This window comes from Suillus plorans (assembly GCF_016647745.1).
Source record: "Suillus plorans strain S12 chromosome Unknown HD556scaffold_48, whole genome shotgun sequence".
NCBI lineage: Eukaryota > Fungi > Basidiomycota > Agaricomycetes > Boletales > Suillaceae > Suillus > Suillus plorans.
The window spans coordinates 58,458-82,566 of NW_024537432.1; the positions used below are offsets into that span (position 1 = coordinate 58,458).

Sequence of the window (24,109 nt, forward strand, 5' to 3'; positions counted from 1 at the left end):
AACATCAGTGTTCATCTTTCTTGCTCACTCCCATCGTCCGCACATCTGCATATTCGCATATCCAGACGATTTTACTTGCACCTATCTATCGATATGTCTTCCGACAAGTGTAACGTTCGCCTCTCTTTGTGTTCCCCTTCTCTCTCTGCTGGGATTTCTACGCTGGTCTTTATCCTTGATGTCCTCAAGATTGTGACCTTGGTCCTCTTCTATCTTGTTGTTATCATGGCTGGGCTGGCCTTCGACGTCTGCCGCTGTCAGTTCGACCCTTCGACGGCCCAGAGTCCTGCTCTGTCCATAGATTCGCTCAGGCTCCAGGAAGCGGAGAAAGCAGTCTGCACCTCGAAGGCTGCTTCTTCGTCAGCCACATGTGCTTCATCTCCATCAGGCCTTCCTCCGTCCTCGTCGTCCCCTGCCATCCTGGAATCAGATTTGGACAACCCTCGTCTTGTACCTGAGCCTCGGCTGCACTGGAGCATCAGTTGTTCCGACATTAGCCCGCAGTTGCACAACGCTCCGATAGGCCCTGGCCACTATGTCCACGCACTGTTCTCCGATGCGTGGAACGAGAACGCCGTTCTCCTGAAGCAGCTCTTACATGTGCAGGATGCTCTCAACACTGCCAACGCTGATATCGATGGGCTCGTGCTGGAGAATCTAACCATGAGCAACCAAATGGACCGTTTTAGGCGCGATCTAGAGATTGAAGAGGTTCGTCGCAACGAAGCTGAATTGACGTCCCGGGATGCTACAGCCAAGATGAGCTCCCAAAGGTCTATTCTCTCCTCATTACAATCTGCCAACATTGCACTCCGCTTCGAGATCGCAAACCTTAAGGCCGAGCGCGACGAACTCATAGCCGAGAAGACGCCATCCGACTTACAGCAAGAACATGATGAAGAAGTCCAAGCGTTGCAAGGAACGCTCGTCCGGACGAAGAGGGAACTCGAAAGAGCCAAGAAGGAGCTGAGGAAGTTGAAGAGAGCAGCTGCAGGTGAGACGTTTTTCTCTATGTTCTTCGCTGTTGGCTGACTCTCACGAACAGGAATACCTGAATTGAAGATAATATCTCCTGAAGGGAACGTTATACCCTATACCTCGAGCAGTATGCTTTCCTTTCTACCCCAACTATCATCGCTGACACGCCGTCCTAGGTACCGATTCCTTGAGCGAAGATCGAAATATTTCGATGAGGGAACGCCTTACGCTCGCGTACACGGAGATTGTCGGCCTTAGGGACCAGTGCACAGCTTTGCATCATCATGCAGACGAAAACGCAGAGTTACAGGAGGATGTCAAGCAGCTTCTCGCTCAGCGCTCGGGTCTCTGGGATCAGGTTGAAGCGGGCAACAGCGCCTGCCGCAAGCTGGAGGAGGAGAACAAGAAATACTTCCGTCAGTTTGTGGAGATCAGAGCTGAGCTAACCAAGGTAGAGAAGAGAACTGGTCAGTTGTTTGCCTCTTTGTTGTGCTTGGCGCTAAAACTTCCGCTCGTCAAGGAATCGCAATTTCAGTCATCGAAGAAGAGGAGGAAGAGCCCGAAGTGGCAGCTCATACTGTATCCAAAGTTCCACCGACTGATCAGGGCTGCCGTTCGGCATTTGATGACGACTCTGACGATGAGTCTATTGCTTCCTCGGTCTCGTGTTATTCGATGGCATCCACGGATGACTTTGACAGTGAGATTTCGTCGGCTTCTACCGTTTTCGAGCGCTAATCGTCTTTACAGTATCCCTGCCCTCTGAGGTTGATACACCTCATACATCAGTCCCTTCCTCCCCATGTTCTTCACTTTCCGCACCCCCTTCTCCCTCTTTTACGATGCCCTCTTGGGTTCCGTGTTTTGACTCAGCATGCACGGATTTTGCATTCGACGTCGTTCCGGGCTCACCCCTCGCGGATGCGATTTCCGTGTATGCCAGCATCCACCAGCCTATTGGTGTCAGCCATCGTCCATTCGTCACCCGTCGTGGACTCGGTATTCCCATCGTCCGTCCTTCCTGGCCTTCCGCTAGCTCCGTCTTTGCCCCTTTCGACGAAGCGTCCCCCAAGCGGAAGTTGGCTCTGGATCTGGATGATGCGACACCCAGGACTCGTCGGAAGCACGAAGAATGTTGATGCATCAAGTTTACAGTGTGTCTCGTTTGCAAAGGTTTTTTTTCTCTTCCCGAAATTTTCTTTCCTTCTTCCTATTTTTCTTGTCCCATCATTCCTACGATTTCCTTCTTTTTGCATTTGGTCGCAAGGTTTGTGTTTTGGTTAACGGGCTGTTCCTTTGGCTTGCGGTGGTCCTGGTTCCGGTTGCATCGTTCGGCTGGGATGCTTTCCCTCGAGGATCCTGATGAGGTGAAGTACTTTCTTGGGTTTCATTGCTGCTTATATCTGTCTTCCACGTCTGCCCTTTAAAGTGGCACGGGAAACTCTATAGGTGGTTGTGTTTCTCTTGGACTTGCGGATCTCTCGGACTGGACTCCTCTAGTGATGGTATTTAGGCAGATCCTGTACTCGGCTTACTCGGTGCTGTAATATATTGGGATTGTCATGAATTATAATTCAGTCTTGCGGCGAACCTGCGATAGTACTAGACTTTGAAAACAATCAGGTGAGTTGCAAATAGTCGACGTTGAAGCGATCCGTACTAGCGCAAATTGGTTATCGGTTATGTATTTACGCCAGCGCACTGATGGGAATCTGACAACCGATATCATTGCATAACAGTGGACAACATGCGGCAGATCACGAGGCGCGCGTAATGCCACGATGATGTCTGTCTCCATAATGCGATTTTAAATACATTCATCCGACCACAGTCAAAATGGCGCAGCCCATCTACTGATAATAAACGATAATGGACTCTGACCAAAGACAAGCGCTCTCGTGCGCGTGGACAATGGCATTTATCACGTGATGAAACGCGAACGCGTTTGTTTGTTTGTGTTATGTGTGGATGGTTGAAATTTAAAATGGCCATTTCTGGAATAGTTCAAGTAGTTCCTCTCATCCTCCGTTCGCTCTTCGTTTTACATTCCATCCATCTAGCTACTGCACGCACAGATAGAGTACCCTCTGCGTAAATTAGATAGCTAATGTCTTCCAACTTACCAGTAAGTCCCACATGCGTTATCGACTCTTGTTCGTCATCGATGGGCTTGTCGCTGATTGATATGTTATGTTTCAGACTCGCCGTGTAACGCGGGTTACCCGTACGGCGGTTCAGAAGGATAGCGAGAACGCTAATGCCCGCCCATCTCGTGTTATCTCCCGTGTGAAGCCTCCATCGACGTCTGCCATTCCCGCTCCCACCGCCACACTCCAATCCAGGGCCTTGGGCGCTACCGCGGCTTCTCGTGCAAAAGTTGGGGCCAACGATGAAAACAAGGTCGATCTCACTCTCCAGGGAAAGCGCAAGCGCGAAGCGCTTGGCGAAGTTACGACCAAGAACATCAACAAGAACAAGGCCGCTGCCACAGCTGCTAAGGACGGAAAAGGCAAAGGCAAAGAAGTAGCCCCACCGACCAAGGAAATGTTTGATGGCGTAGTGATAAAGGCGAAGCCCACTATTCCTTTGAGACAGATCACCGCTCCCACACGTCGCACTACACGGTCTGTGATTGCCCCAGAGGTAAAACCGTTGAAAGATATCAAGGAGGAACTTGTGGTCAATGACGACGATGCAATGGCTGTGGATGATCACCCACCGGCTCCTGAGCCCTCGCGACGTGTTTCAACCCGCAGGTCGGGGGCGAACACCCAACAGGTGATCACCCAGGAGGTACAACGTGTTCAGGCTGCTCGACGAACTTCTTCGCATCTCGTCTTAAAGACTGAGATACACGAGGAAGTTCAGGACGATCGTGTATTTAAGAAGAGGCGAACGTCTTCTGATGCTCCCGAGACTGACATAGACGAGCAAGCGCAACACGAGGCAGAAGTGGCAGCTGTTCTGGATGTCGATGTGGCACCTGAAGCTGACCCCGACGGTGACGAGTGGGACGATCTCGATGCTGAGGATTCCGATGATCCATTGATGGTCAGCGAATATGTTGTCGAGATCTTCAAGTACATGAAGCAGACCGAGGTAGGAGTCTCCGAATATTTTTATCACTCAATTGTAATTAATGAGCCGCCTTCAGCTTATAACACTTCCCAATCCGGAATACATGGCGTCGCAAAAAGAGCTGGCCTGGTCGATGCGTGGAATCCTTCTCGATTGGCTAGTGCAAGTACACGCACGGTTCCGATTACTTCCTGAGACCCTGTTCCTCTGCGTGAACATCATCGATAGGTTCTTGTCGGCACGCGTCGTCTCCCTTGCTAAACTTCAACTCGTGGGCATTACGTGTCTATTCGTCTCTTCCAAGGTTGAAGAGATTGTCGCACCATCCGTCTCACACTTCCTTCACTGCGCGGACTCATCCTACACTGAATCCGAGATCCTTCTCGCAGAGCGGTACGTCCTGAAAACAATCGACTGGAACTTGAGCTATCCGAACCCGATGCACTTCCTGCGCCGTATAAGCAAAGCGGATGATTACGATGTCAAATCGAGGACGATGGGAAAATATTTATTAGAAGTGGGTACACTGGAGTGGCGGTTGCTGGCCACGCCACCTTCCCTGGTTGCTGCGGCGGCGACCTGGTTGGGACGCCTCATTCTCGGCAATGATAAATGGGTAAGTAGTGTGTGTGGCATGTTCGATCTTGTTGATAACATTTCTGGGCTCTAGACTCCTAATCACGCCCATTTCTCATCGTATGCGGAAAGCTCCATAATTCCGACCGCCAACCTGATGCTTAACTATATTCTTAAACCCATCCGTCACGAATCGTTTTACAAGAAATACGCCGGCAAGCGCTTCATGAAGGTACGTCTTAATGAACTGCGCACGCATATTAGATAACCCAATCATCATGCAGGTGAGCATACTCGTACGAGAGTGGGCTCTAGAGCGGTGGGAAGAAGGCGAGCAGGTGTCTCTTTTAGCCGAGTTGCCAGTCATTCGTGCAAGGAATCGGGCGGAAAGAGAGCGGCTAGCAGCAGCAGGCTTGGACGGTGACGAGGATGAAAACTCATAAGGCCGGCGACGCGCATGGTCTCCTACCCCTTCGTTCAATCTTCTTAATCATGGCTATCACTCACCCAAAACGCATATCCATTTTACGGACACCCACAATATCTATCCCCCGCCTGCATCATATCCATCACACGAGCATCATGATCATTGTTAATTTTGTGCAACACAACCATTACACCATCCCACACCGCCAACTTCATTTTTTGTTCTTTGATTTTGTTCTTTGAGTTGATTCTATGATTATCAAATACGGTTTCTCTCCACATCCGCCTGTTTATGCGCCACATCTATGCCTCCTGCTCTGCGCTCGATCTGTCGCTGTCACGCTGCTGTCTGATCTAGTACGCATCTCGCTCGCTGTCTGCCGTACTCGATTTGTCGATTCGCGCAAATGCACCAGTACCCACCTGGACACCCCCCTCTTCATCGTTGCTTGCTCTGTTCTCGCTTGCATCATGCTGTTTTACTGGTCAGCGCTCTGTTCATTTCGCGCCACCCGTACATATCCCCTTCAGCTACACCCGCGTATCACCATCATCATGTTACCCGCTTTGTTCACCACAATCACTAGGACTTATTTTCCTTATACCGTCGTTTCATCCGACGCGTTCTTGATAACTTATTTTCCACTTGAATTCCTGGAGTGGTGAGATATATTCTGTATAATCTGTAGGCCAAATCAAAGAAATTGTGAGGACTTGAAAGCCATGGAAGATGTATAGCTCTCAAGAAGTCCATTTGCGAAATTAACTTGTATTGCATGCAGACGTGGCGGGGCATAAAAAACTCGCTCAGACTCCCCAAGTAAATGCCCAAAAAGACTCTCTGGCGGGGAATCGAACCCCGCTTTCCCGCGTCCATCTTGTGATGACAGGCGGGTGTACTATCCGATATACTACCAGAGACTTGTAATCGTAGAAATAATCGTCCTCATGAATGGTACTTGTACATTAATACCAATATCAACGTGTCTCTAACACCCGCATCTGTCGAACTCGCAGCCATGGGAGCGATTGGTTATGGAGCAACTACACGGCTGCGCTGTCTTTTTCTGAAGGAGCTTACCTTTATCAAAGTGTGTGGCTTTGCACATGGCATGCAGAGATCAAATTTACAAAACTTGAAGGTCGTACTAGTATTCTTTCCACTCTGAACCGCTTTCATCATCCCTCCACGTGGGTCACGATGCTGTTCGTGCATTTTCAAGACACTATCGGAAACTGGGATATCGTGTCAATCTGCATCTCCATATCAAGCCGGATCCATCAGAGCCATGGGAGCAGCAGACAAGATGGATGAAATCAATTTTGAACGAGTGCCCTGGTTATCTCCCATATCAGTTCATCGCCGATACCTGACTGGCAACGCGGGACCGTCGCGGGTCTATCGTTCATTTCGATATGCAGACAAACGCTGTTTTCACTGCTTGTCAAACGAAGCTCGTCAACCAGCATTTGTCGATGTGTCAGATATCGCAGACCTCCGTTCCATGACGACGAGGAATGCAATCTTCTCGCACCAATTGCGCAGCCGTTCATCAGCCTGAAGGAGGTCAAGGGCTTCCTAACTTTTACTTCGATCGCATGGAGTAGCCCATGTATGTTGGGGATACCGACCCGACGAAGCATTATCAGTGACCGGTGAAGCTGAAGGCCAGCACGAGAGAGATATGGACGGATTCGAGTTGTGGGGATGCCAGATGGTTATCCTAGCCATTCGCTGTGTAAATTTCAATTCAACGACTACTAGTTATTATGTAGTAATAAAATCTCGGATATTCGTGGCGCGCGAGTTACGCCCTTGTTTGAACAGGTGTGTGATCATTGACATTAGTAAGAAAGTCTAACTTCCAATTTGGTCTGACTGCAGGAGATGAATTTCGTTGCTATCATTTCCACCATCTAACCGACACATGGCTCAAACTGAGGAAAACCCCGAATTCTTCCCTTCGATCGCAGACATTGTCGATAAAACCAATGCCGGAGATGAAGAAGATATCAGCGCTAGACCAATGGAGGAGATCGAGTCTCTTTGCATGCAGTGTGGGGAGCAGGTGCGTTCGCAAGCATTCTCAATGCTGGTGAAATTGAATATTCACGTCAATCAGGGAGTAACGCGAATGATGCTCACGTCCATCCCATTCTTCCGGGAAGTTATCGTGATGAGTTTCCGATGCGAACATTGTGGCCATTCAAATAACGAGATTCAGTCGGCGGGGAAGATTCGACGTGCGCACCCGTTTCATCTTGTTACTCGTACCTCCTAACATGAAATCTCTGAGACAGCTGAAGGCGCTATGTACACAGTCAAAATCCTTAATCGCAGTGACCTTGACCGCCAGCTCATCCGCTCAGAATCTTGTACGATCAACATCCCTGAATTTCAGCTGGTCCTTCCGCCTTCCCGTGGGCAGCTTACAACTGTCGAGGGCCTTCTCAGGGACATTGTTGCGGATCTCAATGTACAGCAGCCACTCAGACGCATCCAAGATGAGAACGCATACGCTAAGATCCAGGAAATTATCGATGGCCTCAAGGAGATCATTGCTGATGACGAAGAGGAAGATGAAGAAGGAAAGGACAAGCTTGAGAAGAGAGACCTTTTGAAAGAGGATCCAGTTGCACGTGCGATCACCATTACTCTTGACGATCCCTCTGGGAATTCGTTCCTCGAGTTTGTGGACAGCATGTCTGATCTAAAATGGAACATGCGCACATACGAGCGATCGCTTGAGCAGAATCGGCAGCTTGGATTGGCACCCCCTGCAGAAGACAAAGAAGAAAATGCGGTAGATGAGACAGAACAGCAACCTGGGGGTCTGGACGAGGAAGTGTTCGAGTTCCCTGGTATCTGTTCGCGCTGCAGCCGGCCTCTTGTCACGCGCATGAAGAAAGTTTCTATCCCTTATTTTAAGGTTCGTATCAAAGGCATACATAATCTTGTCTGACAATCCTACTGACAGGACACTCTTATAATGTCGACTAACTGCGACGACTGCGGATATCGGGATAATGAGATTAAGTCAGGGGCTGCAATTTCTGAGCTTGGCAAGAAGATCACGTTAAAGGTGGAAGATAGAGACGACCTGAGCCGAGACATACTTAAAGTAAGCACTTCCTTTTTTTTCAAGCTCTTTGACCCAAGAGAGTCCTGTAGAGCGACACGAGCGGCCTTAGCATACCGGAGATAGATCTCGTTCTTCACCCCGGCACACTAGGTGGACGTTTCACAACTTTGGAAGGCATTTTAGATCAGGTATACGAGGAACTCACTGAGAAAGTATTTAACACGGGAGACTCTGGGGTCGCAGATGTTGACGATAGAGCTGCGTTCCAGGAGTTCTTGAGAAAGCTTAAGCAGGTGTGTTCTCCTACCATCGTGCGACTCTCATTTTGATATTGATGATTGCTAAGGTCAAGAACGCAGAGATACCATTCACCTTGATACTGGATGACCCTCTAGCAAACTCATACGTGCAGAATTTGTATGCACCTGATCCAGATCCGAATATGGAGGTCGTCGCATACGAGCGAACGTGGCAACAGAATGAGGATCTTGGATTGAATGATATGAATGTAGAATCGTATAGCGGCGATGATACGACGGACGGTGATGTAAAAACACAAAGTTCATAGCAGTGAAAGTTTGCTACGTCGGTTTGGACCGTCTGCTCTGCAGACAGAGCTACTGTGCGTCATCTACCATCGTTCCTGAAAAGAGCACAAATAATTATTAATATCTTACATCAACGCATCAAATTGACATGTCAGTACTAGGATTGTATTGCAAAGAAGAAGACGGCTATATCGTTGATTACAAGTGACTTCGACCTGTGAAACGGACCTAGTGTGCGCTGTCACAATGACTATTATTAGTCCACAGCTTTTGGAACCCAATCAATAACAGGCTTTCTTGGCTTACTATGCTCCCTGTTATTGATGCGCCTTTCAAGAGAGTCTACTATGTCGAAGGCACACTAGTAATGACACGAGGATCTCACGGGACGCTAGCGACATCCGAACCTTGGCCACGAAGTTTTAGGATAGTAAGGAAACATCACCTCCATATCCAGAATCACCCGTTCGCTGGCATACAGCAACTGGAGGAGTGAGGATCAGACTTTGGGCAAGGAATTTGTTAATGATGACAAAGCTTCCTGTGGAGCATGTTTGCTGGAGGTATGTAAGTCACCGCGGTACCTTGCCAGCATCTTCACCTAGTAGATATTTTCGTCCCTTTAGCCCCACGCGTCCTCTCAAAGAGACGTTGTCATTCACTATAAAGGCTGGACAATCTGGGCATGATGTCCTGTTGTTCTTGATCGCGATATACTGTTACCCAGCAATGCTGTGCTGGTTATCCCTCGCGCTTGTCTTAGCGACTAATGTCGTTGCGTTTACTGACTCACCCTCTCCAAAATCAAAAGAGCCAAACAGTGTACCGTCTCAGTGCCAGGCACATGCCTGGGTGAGAGCACCTGACATGGTTCCCGGCGAAGTCATCGCAGGGGATGTCAAGATTAAACTCAGCGGACCATGTACTGACGCCAAGAGCTATGCGATAGGCTTGCGCTATAAGGAAAGAGCGTTCTGGGAGTTGCGGTAAGTTGTTTTCTCGCTCTCGTATCCTCCACTGAGCATCCAAACAGACGGGAAGATGCGCCGATTCTGGAAAGGCCCAAATGGAAGTATAATTGGAGGCCGTACGAGAACTCAGTTCAGGATAAGGACTCGTGGTCTACGCATGAGGAAGAACGAATTGCCTTTGAGATCAAGAGTCCTCTGACCGGTGCAGGGAGGACAGGTACGAATTGAGATTTTGAGTTGACTCAAAGCTTAATGCAGAGAACAGATACATTGTCAAGAAACTTCACAACCCGGTTCGGAGTTCTGGTACCAAATACAAACTACCCTCCAGGATTAGACGGTCGTGTAGGCTTCATGTCTAACGGGGGAGAGGATAATGTAAGAACAGTCGTTATTGATTTTGTCTTGTGCTCAGTGTTGTTACAGATAATATCCGGTGAATCGATTTACGAGTACTTCGTCGAAATCGGGTTTAGCAATGGTACCACTTCAGAGATACCTGCCGGAATGACAGCCTTTAACCCGTTCTACCTCTCGACGGAAAACAACGCACCCAGTGCTAACGTATCTCTATCTCCGGCACCCCCCGGTTTTAACATGAAACCATCAGTAGACGGGTTGCGGAGCAACTACACGATTGAAGTATCTTTTCCTGAAGGAGCATACATCTATCAAAGTATGTCTCAGTGAAATGGAAACCTCAACGCAGTGATCTGATTGGATGCTTTCTAGACTCGTCCGTGAATTTTACGGCCATTGTTCATCGGACAGGATTCACGAATCGGACAGACATTCCTGTAGAGCTGTGTGCGTTCGCGGCGAATGACATTGAATGGCATTCTCAGGAGCTCCAGAACATATCACAACCGTTTTCATCGTTCGTCAGGGCATTGGTCCCCTCCATTGTTACCGGGCAGCATTCAGAATTATCTCAAGTCGGAATACCTTATTCCCCATGCAGAGAGATCAATTTTGCAGCAACTCCTGCATCATTGGCTCACGAAAGCCACATTATTTCCACGTCCTCCGAACCGCTTTCATTGTCCCTCTACGTGGAACACGATGCTGTTCCAGATTTTTCAACTTACTATCAGAAACTGGGACATCTTGTCCATCTGGATCTCTTTATCGCGCCTGATCCATCAGAACCATGCGAAAATGAATTCGAGAAGCCTCAATACGAGGAGCTACAATACGAGGAGCTACAATGGGAGAAGCAGACTCTGGACGCGGATGAACTTGACTGGGTGCCCTGGGTGCCCCGGGTGCCCTGGATGCAAACACAGACTCATACCCGAACCCTTTCCGGCAACACCAATGTGCTGTCAGTCATCTCAATGCAGAAGCAGGGACCTGTGGGATTGATGCCAGTCCACTACCTGTCTGACAAAGCTCGCCAACCAGTATTTGTCGATTCGTCGGACATCGCTGACCTTCGTCTGATGTTGCCAGAGGAACGCGACCTCATCGCCCCACTTACGCACCCGTCTATAAAGGTGTTTGCCAAGGGAGAAGAAATTGCAAACAGATATTTCACTGGCGGTGACACGCGGTACCCGATATACGTTGGGGACACCTGGGTCAAGAAAGTATTGCCTATGACTACTAAGGATCAGGGCGAGAATCATACTGTGGACCACTTGCTCGTTGTGCAGTGATAATGATGATGATGAATTGATGTAATGATGCCAAGGGATAGTCAGAAGTTCAACATAGTGTGCGGTGCGATGAAGTTTAGGTTCTCAACTTCTCATTGATATTTCAATATGGTAATATACTCAGTGTCGCCAACACGCTGCAGATCCAGTCATATATACAATGACATTCTTCTATTACCCAAGACTCGCACGCTAACCCGTTGTACAACATACAGATCCTGGTCACAACCTGTGCTCCAGACTCTCAGCTAGCACGTTGTCCATCATTTGTCTATAAAGTAATCCAGGGTCATGGCGTAAGTCCAGACTCGAATAAGTCCAAGCGACGCTCTCCGTGCTCCCAACCATATCTGGCGGTATGAGGAGCGGCGTGCGCACGCCACTGAACGGGAATAAAGAAAGATCGAGTAACCGCACCCCCCGCAACGAAGGGAGCTTGACTCTCTCTTCGTGAGGAACGAGAGTCACAGCTGACTGTTCGCTTGGATCCAAGAATTTTCTCGGAACCCATAAGTCTACCCATGTCAAGTGTGCATGCATAGGCATTCGGATTGGAAAATGTGTGTCTGTGGCGAGGTGGCGTAAATTTGGACACATGGAAAGTAGTGGAGTCACTAGTGGGGGAGGAGGAGGGGGAGGAGAGTAGTAAAACCTATTAGGATGGACATGCTTTATATGTGGCCTAACCAACGAGACAAAGTGGAGACTGTGTCCAAATTTACGCAACAGTGGCTCAATAATCGCGCCGCCAGCAGCTTGTGATGTCAAAAGGAGACGTCGAAGAGAGGGGAGGCTGAGGATCTCAGCCAGTGCAGAAAAGACGTTCATGACGTGTTGGTGCGGCTGCCAAGTAATGTGCAGCTCTTCCAAAAAGGCAAGATGTATGTGCCCGGTGGGGAGTGCATCGTTTCCTCCGATGAACATATCGATATGGAAAGTAGTGAGGCATGTGAAAGCTGGCAAGAGGTTCAGGGTTTCTATTAGCGTGGGATTGATACGGAAGTGCAGATCTGTGGTGCGAGAGGGGGTGTTCTGCGCGAGAGTGACCATGCGGAGAAACTCGTGACCAAGAAAAAAGTGGCGTCTGTTCAAGATGGGCGCAATGGTAACTTTAGTGAGATTTGGAGTCACTGCCAAGATGTCGTCCAGAGTCATTGAGACTGTAACCGCCTGCAACACCGAAACATAACACTGCAGGTGCAGAGATAGTATTAGCTCGCTAAGGCTGTGGTTGTTCGAAACAGCATGTGCAAGCGCGAAGAGTTGCTTGCTCTGCAGAATCACAACATGGCGATAGAGGAAATTGATGCCGACATTATACCAGTACCTGGATACTAGCACAATGTTCCTAAGGGTCTGCAGCGAACAAGACCGCGAGGAACGATTGTCACGAGCAATGACAGTGGAATCTAGGAAATGCTGAGTCGGTGGCATGGTGAACTCCATGATAACGCTAAGGATTTCAACTGGAATTTCGGTTATATGCGTCGGTGGCAGGACTTGATATAGCTAAGCAGACGATGAGCAGTGATAGTAAGAAAGATAGGAAAACTACCTCTGTGCAGTCCGCATTCGCATCCATGTCCGACACCTGATCATAGGTAATTGTGCTGCTCGGGTTCATCTTGGAAGCGTCAAGCCAAAATCTCAGTGATTGTTTGGTTATTCAACGAGGTCGACTTACCAATAGCATAGGATCCATGATGTACCCGCGAAGAATACGCTGGCTGGAACAAAAATACGTCTTTTTATCTCTCCGCTCTCGGAGCCGTAGTGATGAATCTGTGACTTTGAAGTACAATCATGGTCCCGCAATGACTCTTCGCGACTAGGGATGTGAAAATTCTTGACGTGAGGAATTTGATGCGTGCATGGTCCCATACCTCACCCGGCAAGCTGTCAAAAGAGGTCGAAGGTCACATTGACAAAGATGCGGCCGTCCAGCAACGAGTTCTGTTGCCACCTGCACCCCTCATCAAGCTGATTGCACTGACGTGCGAAACATAGAACGCCTGGAAACTTCATCATAAATCCCACTATCATGAGAGAACTCCTGCTCGGAGGGTGTAAAAATTCAAGAGTCAGCTACTAGCATTGAGGTCCCGAGACAGCCGACTCGAATGCCGAAGGACAGTAGGATGCTACAAGGAGCGTTTTATTACTCACTCCCGCTTGTCCGGTTTGCTGAGGGCGACTGGCAAAACTTGCTTGCTTAGTCACCAGGTACCGTATTTTACATAAATGCCGCATTACTACCGCACCACAAAGCATAGATTTACATAACGATCGACAAGTATTGGTACATCAAAACAAATTATCAATTGGCCGAAATGTGCTATCTGTGCATATGCGTGCACTATATTGTAGTTGCAAAACAGAAGAAAAATCGACTCCAGAGTTGGCCGAAAATATTTTGACTCGACGTCGCTCAGCAGCACTTGTGGTTGAACAACTTCGCACATGATGAAATTGAGGTTTTCAACTTCTCATAGATATATTAGTACGGTAATATACTGAGGTAGTGCACTGCAGATCTAGCCAACGATATAATGACATTCTTCTACCCAAGACTCGCATGCTAACCCGTCGTACAACATACAGATCCTGGTCACAACCTGTGCTCCAGGCTCTCAGCTAGCACGTCGTCTATAGTTTGTCTATTGTTGGCGCACAGAGTGCACGTGACGACGCGCCAACTGATAGTAGGATTCCATCCACAGACTCGTATATATAGTTGAACCATCTTGTACCATCTCTTCCCTCAGTCCGTTCCACCGAGACTGAGGGTACGTCTGTTTTGTTCTCCCGCTACGATTACTAGACACTAACACGCTACGTACTAGTGTTTATCTGTGTCTAGGTACTTAATTCAGTCCGTTCCACCGAGACTGAGGTGTTTATCTGTGTCTAGGTGAAACAGGTTATGAGCCCTGCTCACTCGTAAACGAGTAGCAGAAACCATCTAGACAACACAGGTTGCCCAGGAACAATCACGCCAGGCCACCGTACCTCGGGTGTGCGGCGCATTACGTCGCTATCTTCGATCCTCGTCATCGTACTTCGATCTTCGTCATCGAACCGTCTCGTTGCTTCCCTTTTCGGGCGAGAAGCTTCTGAGATATCCTATATAACTCGTACTCGTGGGGTTCTATCTCTGATTGTTCTTTCTTCTCAACTTCTTTGCTCGTCATGCCGGCGCACACTCGTACAAAGAGTACCGTTAATCCCGGCACCGCTAGCACCGCGATCAGTTCTTCCCCCGTCGTCATACCTGCCGTCACGGCCATAACTCTCAGTCAAACCGATCTGGAGAAGATTGAGGTTCTGGACCGCGGTAAGAATAACTGGGGGATTTGGTCCGACAAGATGGAGAATTATCTTCTTCTGAAACACGGGGGTGGTTATATCCTCGGACTCATTATGCGTCCCGATCCCTCCATTGATCCTGCGAGCGCGTCCCACTGGGACCTTAATAACTTATGTATCATTGCAGCCTTACGCACGCGGTCCAGCTCTGAAGAACAGGAGTTCCTTCGCACCTTCACCAATGCCTATCTGGCCTGGAATGCGCTCAAATCTCGTCACGAGAAAGTCGGCCCTATCGCACAGATCTTACTCATCCAGCAGGCCCTCGCTGTTCGTTACCGTCGCTCAGAACGCCTCGCTACAACTAGCACTCAACTCAGTGAGGTGGTCAGGCGCATATATGCCATAGGCCTACCTAAAGAAGACGACTTCTTAACGATTATGATGCTTAACGCCATGTCAGATGACCTCCCCCATGTTCGCAACCATATCGCAGATGCTCTGGCCACCAGCACCACTACCAGTGTCTATGGCCCTTCCAACATTCGTTCCCGTCTCGATGTCGAGCAGCAACTTATCGACACCGCGAAGGGGCATTCCGGGGATGTTGCTCTCCTTGCCAGTGGTAAAGGGGGCAATTCCCATGGCGGCCGGTCCAAGACCTGTACTGAGTGCGGTCGTCAGGGCCACTCATACTGTTGCACCAACTGCAATAGTTGGGGGCACTACGCTAAGGATTGTTTTGGTAAGGGTGGCAGTATGGAAGGCAAACGGGAGGAGGTCCTTGCACGGAAACGCACGGCTCGTGAGGCCAACAGCAAGGGGGCAAAACCCGCTGCCAAGCCTGCATCCACCGGGAAGCCGGGTGCCGTTCGTTATGATACTGGTGGACGCGCATATATCCTTGATGGCGAGACCCACGAGGCTATCTATATTGCCACTCCCCCTGCTGCACCTCCTTCCTCGTCATCTGACACTGACTCTCGCGAGTTTGCAGGCCTCGCCTGTGATACCATCACGCCTGCCTTCATCCGGGAGCTGTCAGAGCTTGACAGTGACGAACTGGCCCTCTACTCCGCTTTGGACACCTTGCAGGCCAGTGTTGACTGGCACAAATGCAGCCAACCTGTTGACTTCGCTGGCATCACCTATAAGGCGCCAAATCAGCGTCAACGCACTATCGTGGATCCTTCCATCGTGCCTTTCTTCCTTGACAGTGGAGCGTCTGTTCATATCAGTAACACTGAGTCTGACTTCTTCAGTCTGCGTCCCATTCCTCCTCGCACCGTCAGTGGCATCGGCGGTTCTTCCATCCAGGCGCTCGGCGTTGGCACCCTTCGTTTGGTTGTCTCCAAGGGGACTCACATCACTCTCGACAACGTGTTATTCATTCCTACGGCTACTGTACGTCTCATTTCCGTCTCTAGTCTATGCAGTGCACACCGTTGCATCGCGTCCTTCGACGCCTCTAGCTGCTGGGTTACTGCTCGTAGTGGCTCCCGCATGCTTTCTGGCTCCCTTACATCCCGTCGTCTGTATGCTCTTTCGGGTGGGCAGCTCTCTGCGGACCACGTTTTCCTGGCACAACGCGTCCCTGACCTTCAGTCTTGGCACCGTCGTCTTGGCCACGCCAACTATCGCGCCGTGTATGATCTTGCCCGCTCTGGTAATGCCACTGGTATGCCTATCACCCTATCCACCTCACCTCCTGTTTGTGACGCTTGCATTCTTGGCAAACAGACTAAGTCTATTGTCCCGAAAGTTCGCACAGGTGTTAGGGCTACTAGGAAACTGGGTATAGTCCATGTGGATCTCATGGAGCATCCTGACACTGTATCCGCTGCCGGAAATAAGTACATAATGGACATCATTGATGATTTCTCGTCGTATGCTTGGTCCATCCCCTTACCTGCTAAATCCGATGCTTTCCCTGCGCTTCAAGCCTGGGAGAAAGCTCGCGAGCTCGAAACCTCCTCCAGAGTCGGTATCTACCGGTCTGACAATGGCGAGCTCAAGTCTGAGGCCATGCGAGAGTGGCTCCTCTCGCGTGGTACTCTTCACCAATTCACTGCGCCCTATACGTCGGCGCAGAACGGTCGTGTTGAGAGATTACACCGCACCTTGATGGGTAAGGCACGCGCTATGCGCTCTGCTTGTGACGTTCCCGTGAATCGCTGGGACGAATTTGTTCTAACTGCCTGCTATCTGTCCAACCGCACGCCCGTCTCTTCGCAGGCTGGTCACACGCCCTATGAACGATGGCACGGCACCAAACCCGATCTCAGCCACCTTCACGAGGTGGGCTGTCGCGCGTTTGTGCTTGTTCAGAACCGTCACAACCCCAAGGTTTACGATCGTTCTGTTGAATGTGTACTCATTGGTTATTCTCTTGACTCCAAAGCTTATCGTTGCTACCACCGGGCCTCTCATAAGGTGTTCGTGTCATACCACGTCTCATTTATTGAGTCGCATACTTCCGCTAATGCACCTCTTCATCCCGGTATCTCCCACGATAATGCTTCTCTGCAGGCTTCTCAGCCTGTCCCGTCGCAGCGTGCTTCAGTCACTGAAGTACCAGACGAGGATGACCCACCTCCCATTCCTATTTCTGTTGAGCCTCCTGTGCCTCCACCCCGGCGATCTGCCCGTGCCCCCGTGCCTTCTGAACGACGCTGTGATACTGAAGGTATACCATACGTAAATGCTACTCAGCGTCATGCTTTAGCTTCTCTGGCTGCCGCTGACCGTACTCACGCCTTGCCGAGCATTGCTGAGTCTGCTTTCACCACGTCCCCCACTGTCAATGACCTCGCGGACTTGGAAGCTGAGATTGCTTATCTCACGTCCGTCTTTGCAGCTACACCTGATGATTTTGAGCACGAGCACCCTTCCGATCCTGTCACTTACACTGAGGCCATGTCTTCTCCTCATGCGGCTGCATGGACTGAGGCGATGCGCGACGAATTCAAGTCACTTCACGATCTGGGTGTCTATAAACTCGTCCCTCGTGCTACTGTCCCTACCGGTCGCAAGATTATGAAAGGGCGTCCTGTCTTCAAGCTGAAGAGGGATCAGGCAGGCAATCCAGCTCGGTTCAAAGCTCGGTATGTATGCCGAGGCTATTCCGCTGTCTGGGGTCAGGACTATACCAAGACCTCTGCACCTACTGCGCGTCTCGAGTCGTTTCGCATTCTGGCTCATCTTGGCGCTGCTCTCGACTGGGAAATCGAACAACTGGACATTAAGACAGCCTTCCTCTACGGCCTTCTCGACTCCGACGAGATCTGTTATATGGAACAGCCCGAAGGTTTCGTCGAGCCTGGCTATGAGGATCATGTCTGGGAACTCCAAAAAGGTCTATACGGCATGAAGCAGGGTGGTCTCATATGGAATCGTACACTCAATGACGCTATGCTATCTTGGGGCTTTGCTCGTCTTAAGAGCGAACATTGCATCTATTACCGTCGCACCAGCTCTGGCATACTCCTCGTCGCTGTCCACGTCGACGACTTCTTCACCGTCGGCAGTTCTAAGGCAGTTATCTCTGATTTCAAAACTCAACTGAAAACTAAGTGGCAGGTTTCTGAACTCGGGGATGCGCACTTCTGTTTGGGCATCGCTATTGCGCGTGACCGACCCAATCGCACCATCTCACTCTCTCAAACTGCCCTTATTGATCGAGTTGTATCACAATTTGGCCTTCAGAACGCTGTCCCTGTCTCCATCCCTATGGATCCAGGTCTTCATCTTTCCCGGCGTGATCACTCCCCTCGTACTGATGCCGAACGTGATCTCATGGCACGCACACCTTATCGTTCCCTCGTAGGTTCCCTTATGTACCTCGCCATCGGCACACGCCCCGATATCGCATACGCTGTTCAACAGCTTTGCAAATTCCTCGATTCTTACGGGCGTGTCCACTGGGAGGCCGCCAAACGGGTCGTTCGATATTTGAAGGGTACTCGCACACTCTCTCTTGTACTTGGTGGTGATCACACTGCCCGCCTTCTTGCCTATACTGACAGTGATCTTGGAAGCTGTGTCGACTCCCGTCGTTCCGTTAGCGGATATTGCTGTTCCCTTGGCGGTGGGTTCGTCACCTGGAGCGCGCGTCAGCAGAAGACCATTGCACTGTCAACTTGCGAGGCAGAATACGTGGCTGCTTCTGAGGCTGGTAAAGAGATTGCGTGGCTCCGTATGCTTCTTCTCGAACTCGATTTTCCACAACTTTCGGCGTCTCCGTTGATGTGTGATAACAACGGCGCTATCGTTCTCACCGAAGACTCTTATTTTCATGCACGGGTCAAGCACATTGATATGGCTCACCACTCCATTCGCGAACGGGTGACCCGCCGTCAACTCAAACTTCATTATGTGCGTTCCAAAGATAACATCGCCGACATCTTCACAAAGGCCTTGCCACGGAAGGATTTCGATCGCCTGCGCACATTCTTGGGCCTACGGTGAATCATTCGAGGAGGAGTTACTTGTCGCGTCGAGGAGGAGTGTTGGCGCACAGAGTGCACGTGACGACGCGCCAACTGATAGTAGGATTCCATCCACAGACTCGTATATATAGTTGAACCATCTTGTACCATCTCTTCCCTCAGTCCGTTCCACCGAGACTGAGGGTACGTCTGTTTTGTTCTCCCGCTACGATTACTAGACACTAACACGCTACGTACTAGTGTTTATCTGTGTCTAGGTACTTAATTCAGTCCGTTCCACCGAGACTGAGGTGTTTATCTGTGTCTAGGTTAAACATCTATGAACTAATCCAGGGTCATGGCGCAAGTCCAGACTCGAAGCGACGCTCTCCGTGCTCCCAACCATATCTGGCGGTATGAGGAGTGGCGTGTGGGCGCCACTGAACGGGAATAAAGAAAGGTCAAGTAACCGCACGCCACCCAATGAAGGGAGCTTGACTCTCTCTTCGTGAGGAATGAGAGTCACAGCTAGCGCTGACCGTTCGCTCCGATCCAAAAATTCTCTCCAAACCCACAAGTCTACCCATGTCAAATGTGCATGCGCAGGCATTCGGATTGGACCATATGTGTCCGTGGCGAGGTGGCGTAAATTTGGACACATCGACAGTAATGGAATCACTGGTGGGGGAGGAGGAGGAGGCATACTATGCTTGTAACGAAAACAATAGTGATGGTCCCTAACTAACGAGACAAAGTGGAGACCCTGTCCAAATTTACGCAACAGTGGCTGAAAAACTGCACCATTCCCAACATCTCGTGATGTCAAAAGGAGACGTCGAAGAGAGGGGAGGCTGAGGATCTCAGCTAGTGCAGAAAAAACGTTCCTGACATGTCCACGCGGCTGCCAAGTAATGTGTAGCTCTTCCAAAAAGGCAAGATGTATGTGCCCGGTGGGGAGTGCATCGTTTCCTCCTATGAACATATCGATATGGAAAGTAGTGAGGCACGTGAAAGTTGGCATGAACTTCAGAGTATTTATTAGCGTGGGATTGATACTGAAGTGCATATCTGTGGTGCGAGAGGGGGTGTTCTGCGCGAGAGCGACCATGCGGAGAAACTCATGACCAAACCAAGGGCGGCGTCTGTTCAAGATGGGCGCTATAGTAACTTTGGTATGATTTGGAGTCACCGCTAAGATGCCGTCCAGAGCCATTGAGACTGCAGCCATCTGCGACTCTAAAATATAACACTGCAGGCGCAGAGATAGTATGAACCCGCCGAGGCTGCTGTTGTTCGAGACGACACGTGCAAGCGCGAAGAGTTGCTTGCTCTGTAGAATGACAACATGGCGATAGAGGTAGCTAATGCCGACATTATACCAGTGCCTGGATACTAGTACAATGTTCCTGAGAGTCTGCAGTGAAAAAACCCGCGAGTGACGATTGTCGCGAGCAATGACAGGGGAATCAAGGAAATGCTGAGTCGGTGGCATAACAAGCTCCAAGATGATGCAGAGGATTTCAACCGGAATTTCGGTTGCAATATGCGTCGGTGACATAACTCGATGTATCTAAGCAGACGATGAGCGATGATAGTAAGAAAGATCAGAAAACTACCTTTGTGCAGTTCGCATCTATAGCTGACACCTGATCATAGGTAATGCTGTAGCTGGGGTTCGCCTTGAAAGTGTCAAGTCAAAATCTCAGTGATCGTTTAGTTGTTATCCAACGAGGTTGACTTACCAATGGTGTAGGATCCATGATTCACCCGCGAAGTGATACACTGACTGGAACAAAAATACGTCCTTTTATCTCTCCATTTTCGTGGCCGTAGTAGTGAATCTGTAATTTTAGAATATAATCGCGGTCCCGCATTGGATGACTCTTCGTAACTAGGCATGTGAAAATTCGAAACTTGGCATGCCATGATCCCATACCTCACCCGGCAAGCTGTCAAAGGACGTCAAAGGTCACACAATAAGGTAAATATTGACAAGGATGTTGTCCAGTAACAAGTCCTGCCGCACGTCGGCACCCTTGTCAAACTGATTGCGGGGAACATAAAACGCCTGGAAGGCATCGCAAATACCACTATCATGGGAAAACTGGAAGAGTGCAAAATTCATGAGTCACCTACCAGCGTGCAGCTTCCGAGATAACTGACTCGCTCCGCTTGTCCAGTTTGCTGAAGGGGTTACGCTGGTGCCTACTGTCAAAAGATTGACCTCTAAAGGATCGTAACTCCCGAACGACTTCGCCACTGCCAATCAGCATCCAATTCCTCAATGCAATCAGGGAAAATCATCCGCATCATTTGCAACCACTCTGTATCAGGTTCGCACTCCAACCACGTTGCCTTTAATGCATCCCAGAAAATTGGCATCCACCCAGCGTACTCCCAATCGATGATGCAAATTTTCTCTCCGCCCGATCGCCAATGATTGAGGCCACCCGGAAAAATCAAATTCTTTGGAAGAAGATCCCCATGACTAAATACGACAGGAACTCCGTCGCGGTCGATGAGAGGTCGTAGTAAGGGTTGCAACGTGTCGCGATTCATCGGCCAATCCAGTCCAGTCCAAACCTCCGCAGCGAAGTCTTGAGAGGATGGAATCGTTTGGAGATTCTCCCGAGCCACCCACGGAATCCGTGGATCGTCAACGGGACCGCCTGAAGCGTTGCAGATGGCACGAAATTCGTAAGACCGGGTCTGAAGTCTCATCGAACCTAGTTGGTGGCGCAAATCGTGCGCTAACCTTTCCTTATCAGATGCGGTCAGATCATCCCATACGTCACCCGGGCAGTCACCTTCTACCCAAGTAGTGAGGAGATAGCTTTTGTACTGGCTCGATACGCTGTCGATGTAACGAGGAACGTGGATATCTCGCAAGGTGCTGACGAAACGCAGAGCATCTGCTTCGACGTAACTGTGTTTTTTTACAACCTTCAAAACGAGTCCAAAGGGGAGACGGAAAATGTCATGGTACATGGGGGTGCACATGTAACGATTTCCGATAATAGCATCATATATGGCTGGTTTCCAGCGCGGAGGAGTGAGAGAAAGGAATGCTTTGACTAAGTACAACAAAGGAGACAGGGAGAGGTTGCGAATAGAGGGTGACGGAATATCAACATCGTCGTCCGTGGAGAGCTGCACGGGCATGACACCCCAACAAGTATGAGGCAGAGTCTGAGTCACTTCAGGGAGTATGAATCGTGGTCATTAGAAGCACATCAGGTCAATTCTCGTGTGTATACTACTCACGTCTGAATGCGCAACGCAAAGGGACTGTGGTTTGTGCTAAACGAGGACCGCGGCCGCTATACTTCACAGTGAGGGCAACCAGAAGAAATGAATTTCGTAAATGCCGCTTGCTTAGTCAGGATTGAACTTGAACACGTCGACTTCACCGAGGGCTAGTTCAACAATAGTCCTCAAACTCAAGCTTCAAGTACTGGCCATTCTCCATCGAAGCTCACCCATCATCGATTGTTTCCCTGTACCACACCCACACCCTTCACATTCCTCTCAATGGCCGAAATTCTCACCGAAATTCGAAAAATCCCGCCAGTAACGCGCTTTCTCGTTGCATCGTCTCTCGGCATCACCCTCCCAGCCATTCTGCACCTTGTCTCGCCATGGAGGCTTGTATTCGTGTCACAGGCTGTTATTAAAGACTTCGAGGTGCGTCCTATGCTTGTTCTTATTTATGTGACCGAAGATCTGTCAATGAGCCTAACGGTCCTTGACACAATTCATAGTTCTGGAGATTGTACACAAGTTGCTTCTTCGGAAGTGAGTATCTTGTCATTATGGAATATGTGACGCTATGCGAACTCACCGCACGTTTCAGGTATGAACCTGAACTATATCTTCGAGCTTGCCATGCTCTAGTAAGTACCATATGTCGTTTTCCCTTGATCGAGAAACCGACAAATCGTGATTTGAAGCCGCAACTCGAATGCGCTTGAAACAACTCATTACGAGCGCCGTTCCTCCGATTACGCCTGGCAGCTCTTTCTTGCTAGCCTCGCTCTGGTCGTACGTCCCACATCTCATTTGCGCTATCCATGACCTCAGATTTCACATTCGCGATTAATACTCATAGGGTGTGAACCGTCCTATCCAATCCTACACGCATACCCGCGCCTTGCTTCATACTCTCACCTATTTAATGTGTTCTCTTTCCCCGCCAGGCGCACTAACCAGCGTCATGGGCCTCATCACCATCCCGGTCGCATACTTCCCATACGCACTCTTAGGCATGGACCTCCTCACCGGTGGCACAAGTGCCGCTGCGCAGGGTGTGAGCGGGATGCTTGTCGGACACGCGTGGTGGTGGCTAGTCTGGGGCTCCGGCATCGGCTCGGGCGGTGTTGAACAGGGCATGTACGCTGGGTGGGGACGTGCTCCTGCGTGGTTGAAGAGCTGGTTTGGCGAGCGTGAAGAATATGGACGTGCGGGAAGCAGAAGGGGTGCCGTGCAGGCGTTTGCACCAAGGCAGCGTGCTGAGGAAGCTGCTGCATCGGGGCGGGTGACGGGACATAGTTGGGGGTCTGGAAGGAGGTTGGGGGAGTCGTAGTTCGTGGGAGGCTGACCTCCTAGGAGAAACGTCAAGAAATATTGATCACGATTTGTCCCTCCGAGGTCTAGGCTTGGTTGCTGTGCCATTTTCTATTAAAAATCATTACATGACTTGATAGTTAAAGACTCAAAGCTACGTTCACATTTGCTATTTTCCCAACTCCCGCGTATTGTTGCTATGTCACCTCAGTGTTGTCGAGAATCAGTCCAATATATGGCCATTGTTCGCGTATATCATGACCAAGTCATGGCAAGAGACGTCGAAGATCTCATAAGTATACAGACTGCATACCATTCACCAACCACTAGACAGGGTAGATCATCGCATCCAGTTACCTTGATTAGTAGGCTGAAAGAGATATTTATATACAACGGAAACTACATATGAGCGTAGTTAGCTGTTCTGTGCACGGATGGCAGAGGGGAACATTATCATATTTTTATTTAGCTGAAGCGCTCGGCCCGGATCAACAT

General features: G+C 49.7%; 9 protein-coding genes and 1 non-coding gene across 10 annotated transcripts; 6 read left to right on the forward strand and 4 right to left on the reverse strand.

Annotated features, from left to right (window-relative positions):
* On the forward strand, nt 1-2,539 carry HD556DRAFT_682696 (uncharacterized protein). The gene is made up of 4 exons (XM_041311297.1): nt 1-994; nt 1,046-1,105; nt 1,155-1,678; nt 1,729-2,539. The coding sequence occupies exons 1-4, from the start codon at nt 94-96 to the stop codon at nt 2,260-2,262; spliced, it is 2,019 nt and encodes a 672-aa protein (XP_041157572.1). The 5' UTR covers nt 1-93; the 3' UTR covers nt 2,263-2,539.
* Nucleotides 2,540-3,085: 546 nt separating this feature from the next.
* HD556DRAFT_1310411 (cyclin-like protein) lies at nt 3,086-5,075 on the forward strand (the record flags this gene model as incomplete). Its single annotated transcript, XM_041300408.1, has 5 exons — nt 3,086-3,103; nt 3,178-4,077; nt 4,133-4,672; nt 4,727-4,864; nt 4,917-5,075. The coding sequence occupies 5 exons, from the start codon at nt 3,086-3,088 to the stop codon at nt 5,073-5,075; spliced, it is 1,755 nt and encodes a 584-aa protein (XP_041157573.1).
* A 30-nt stretch (nt 5,076-5,105) lies between these two features.
* On the forward strand, nt 5,106-5,781 carry HD556DRAFT_682706 (uncharacterized protein). Its single transcript, XM_041311298.1, has one exon. It carries the CDS (start codon nt 5,311-5,313, stop codon nt 5,722-5,724), a length of 414 nt encoding a protein of 137 aa, XP_041157574.1. The 5' UTR covers nt 5,106-5,310; the 3' UTR covers nt 5,725-5,781.
* Nucleotides 5,782-5,895: 114 nt separating this feature from the next.
* Nucleotides 5,896-5,979, reverse strand: HD556DRAFT_t86. Its single transcript has one exon. It is a non-coding gene; the product is annotated as a tRNA-Asp (tRNA).
* A 1,007-nt stretch (nt 5,980-6,986) lies between these two features.
* HD556DRAFT_1241931 (zf-ZPR1-domain-containing protein) lies at nt 6,987-8,709 on the forward strand (the record flags this gene model as incomplete). The annotated part of the gene is made up of 6 exons (XM_041298236.1): nt 6,987-7,127; nt 7,182-7,302; nt 7,360-7,988; nt 8,037-8,180; nt 8,231-8,434; nt 8,488-8,709. 6 exons carry the CDS (start codon nt 6,987-6,989, stop codon nt 8,707-8,709), a joined length of 1,461 nt encoding a protein of 486 aa, XP_041157575.1.
* Nucleotides 8,710-9,014: 305 nt separating this feature from the next.
* Nucleotides 9,015-11,429, forward strand: HD556DRAFT_682845 (uncharacterized protein). The gene is made up of 6 exons (XM_041311300.1): nt 9,015-9,256; nt 9,316-9,675; nt 9,723-9,877; nt 9,926-10,038; nt 10,087-10,336; nt 10,393-11,429. The coding sequence occupies exons 1-6, from the start codon at nt 9,240-9,242 to the stop codon at nt 11,316-11,318; spliced, it is 1,821 nt and encodes a 606-aa protein (XP_041157576.1). The 5' UTR covers nt 9,015-9,239; the 3' UTR covers nt 11,319-11,429.
* On the reverse strand, nt 11,430-13,229 carry HD556DRAFT_682714 (uncharacterized protein). Its single transcript, XM_041311299.1, has 3 exons — nt 13,003-13,229; nt 12,874-12,942; nt 11,430-12,827 (listed from the first exon to the last, which is right to left on the reverse strand). Exons 1-3 carry the CDS (start codon nt 13,018-13,020, stop codon nt 11,541-11,543), a joined length of 1,374 nt encoding a protein of 457 aa, XP_041157577.1. The 5' UTR covers nt 13,021-13,229; the 3' UTR covers nt 11,430-11,540.
* Nucleotides 13,230-19,211: 5,982 nt separating this feature from the next.
* Nucleotides 19,212-21,010, reverse strand: HD556DRAFT_682910 (uncharacterized protein). Its single transcript, XM_041311301.1, has 4 exons — nt 20,794-21,010; nt 20,668-20,730; nt 19,359-20,621; nt 19,212-19,249 (listed from the first exon to the last, which is right to left on the reverse strand). Exons 1-3 carry the CDS (start codon nt 20,809-20,811, stop codon nt 19,377-19,379), a joined length of 1,326 nt encoding a protein of 441 aa, XP_041157578.1. The 5' UTR covers nt 20,812-21,010; the 3' UTR covers nt 19,212-19,249; nt 19,359-19,376.
* Nucleotides 21,011-21,277: 267 nt separating this feature from the next.
* Nucleotides 21,278-22,213, reverse strand: HD556DRAFT_1445912 (protein kinase subdomain-containing protein PKL; the record flags this gene model as incomplete). The annotated part of the gene is made up of 1 exon (XM_041307007.1): nt 21,278-22,213. The coding sequence occupies one exon, from the start codon at nt 22,211-22,213 to the stop codon at nt 21,278-21,280; it is 936 nt and encodes a 311-aa protein (XP_041157579.1).
* A 217-nt stretch (nt 22,214-22,430) lies between these two features.
* HD556DRAFT_1389510 (Der1-like family-domain-containing protein) lies at nt 22,431-23,867 on the forward strand. Its single transcript, XM_041303513.1, has 5 exons — nt 22,431-22,735; nt 22,813-22,846; nt 22,905-22,944; nt 23,002-23,092; nt 23,160-23,867. The coding sequence occupies exons 1-5, from the start codon at nt 22,583-22,585 to the stop codon at nt 23,631-23,633; spliced, it is 792 nt and encodes a 263-aa protein (XP_041157580.1). The 5' UTR covers nt 22,431-22,582; the 3' UTR covers nt 23,634-23,867.
* The last annotated feature ends 242 nt before the right edge of the window (nt 23,868-24,109 follow it).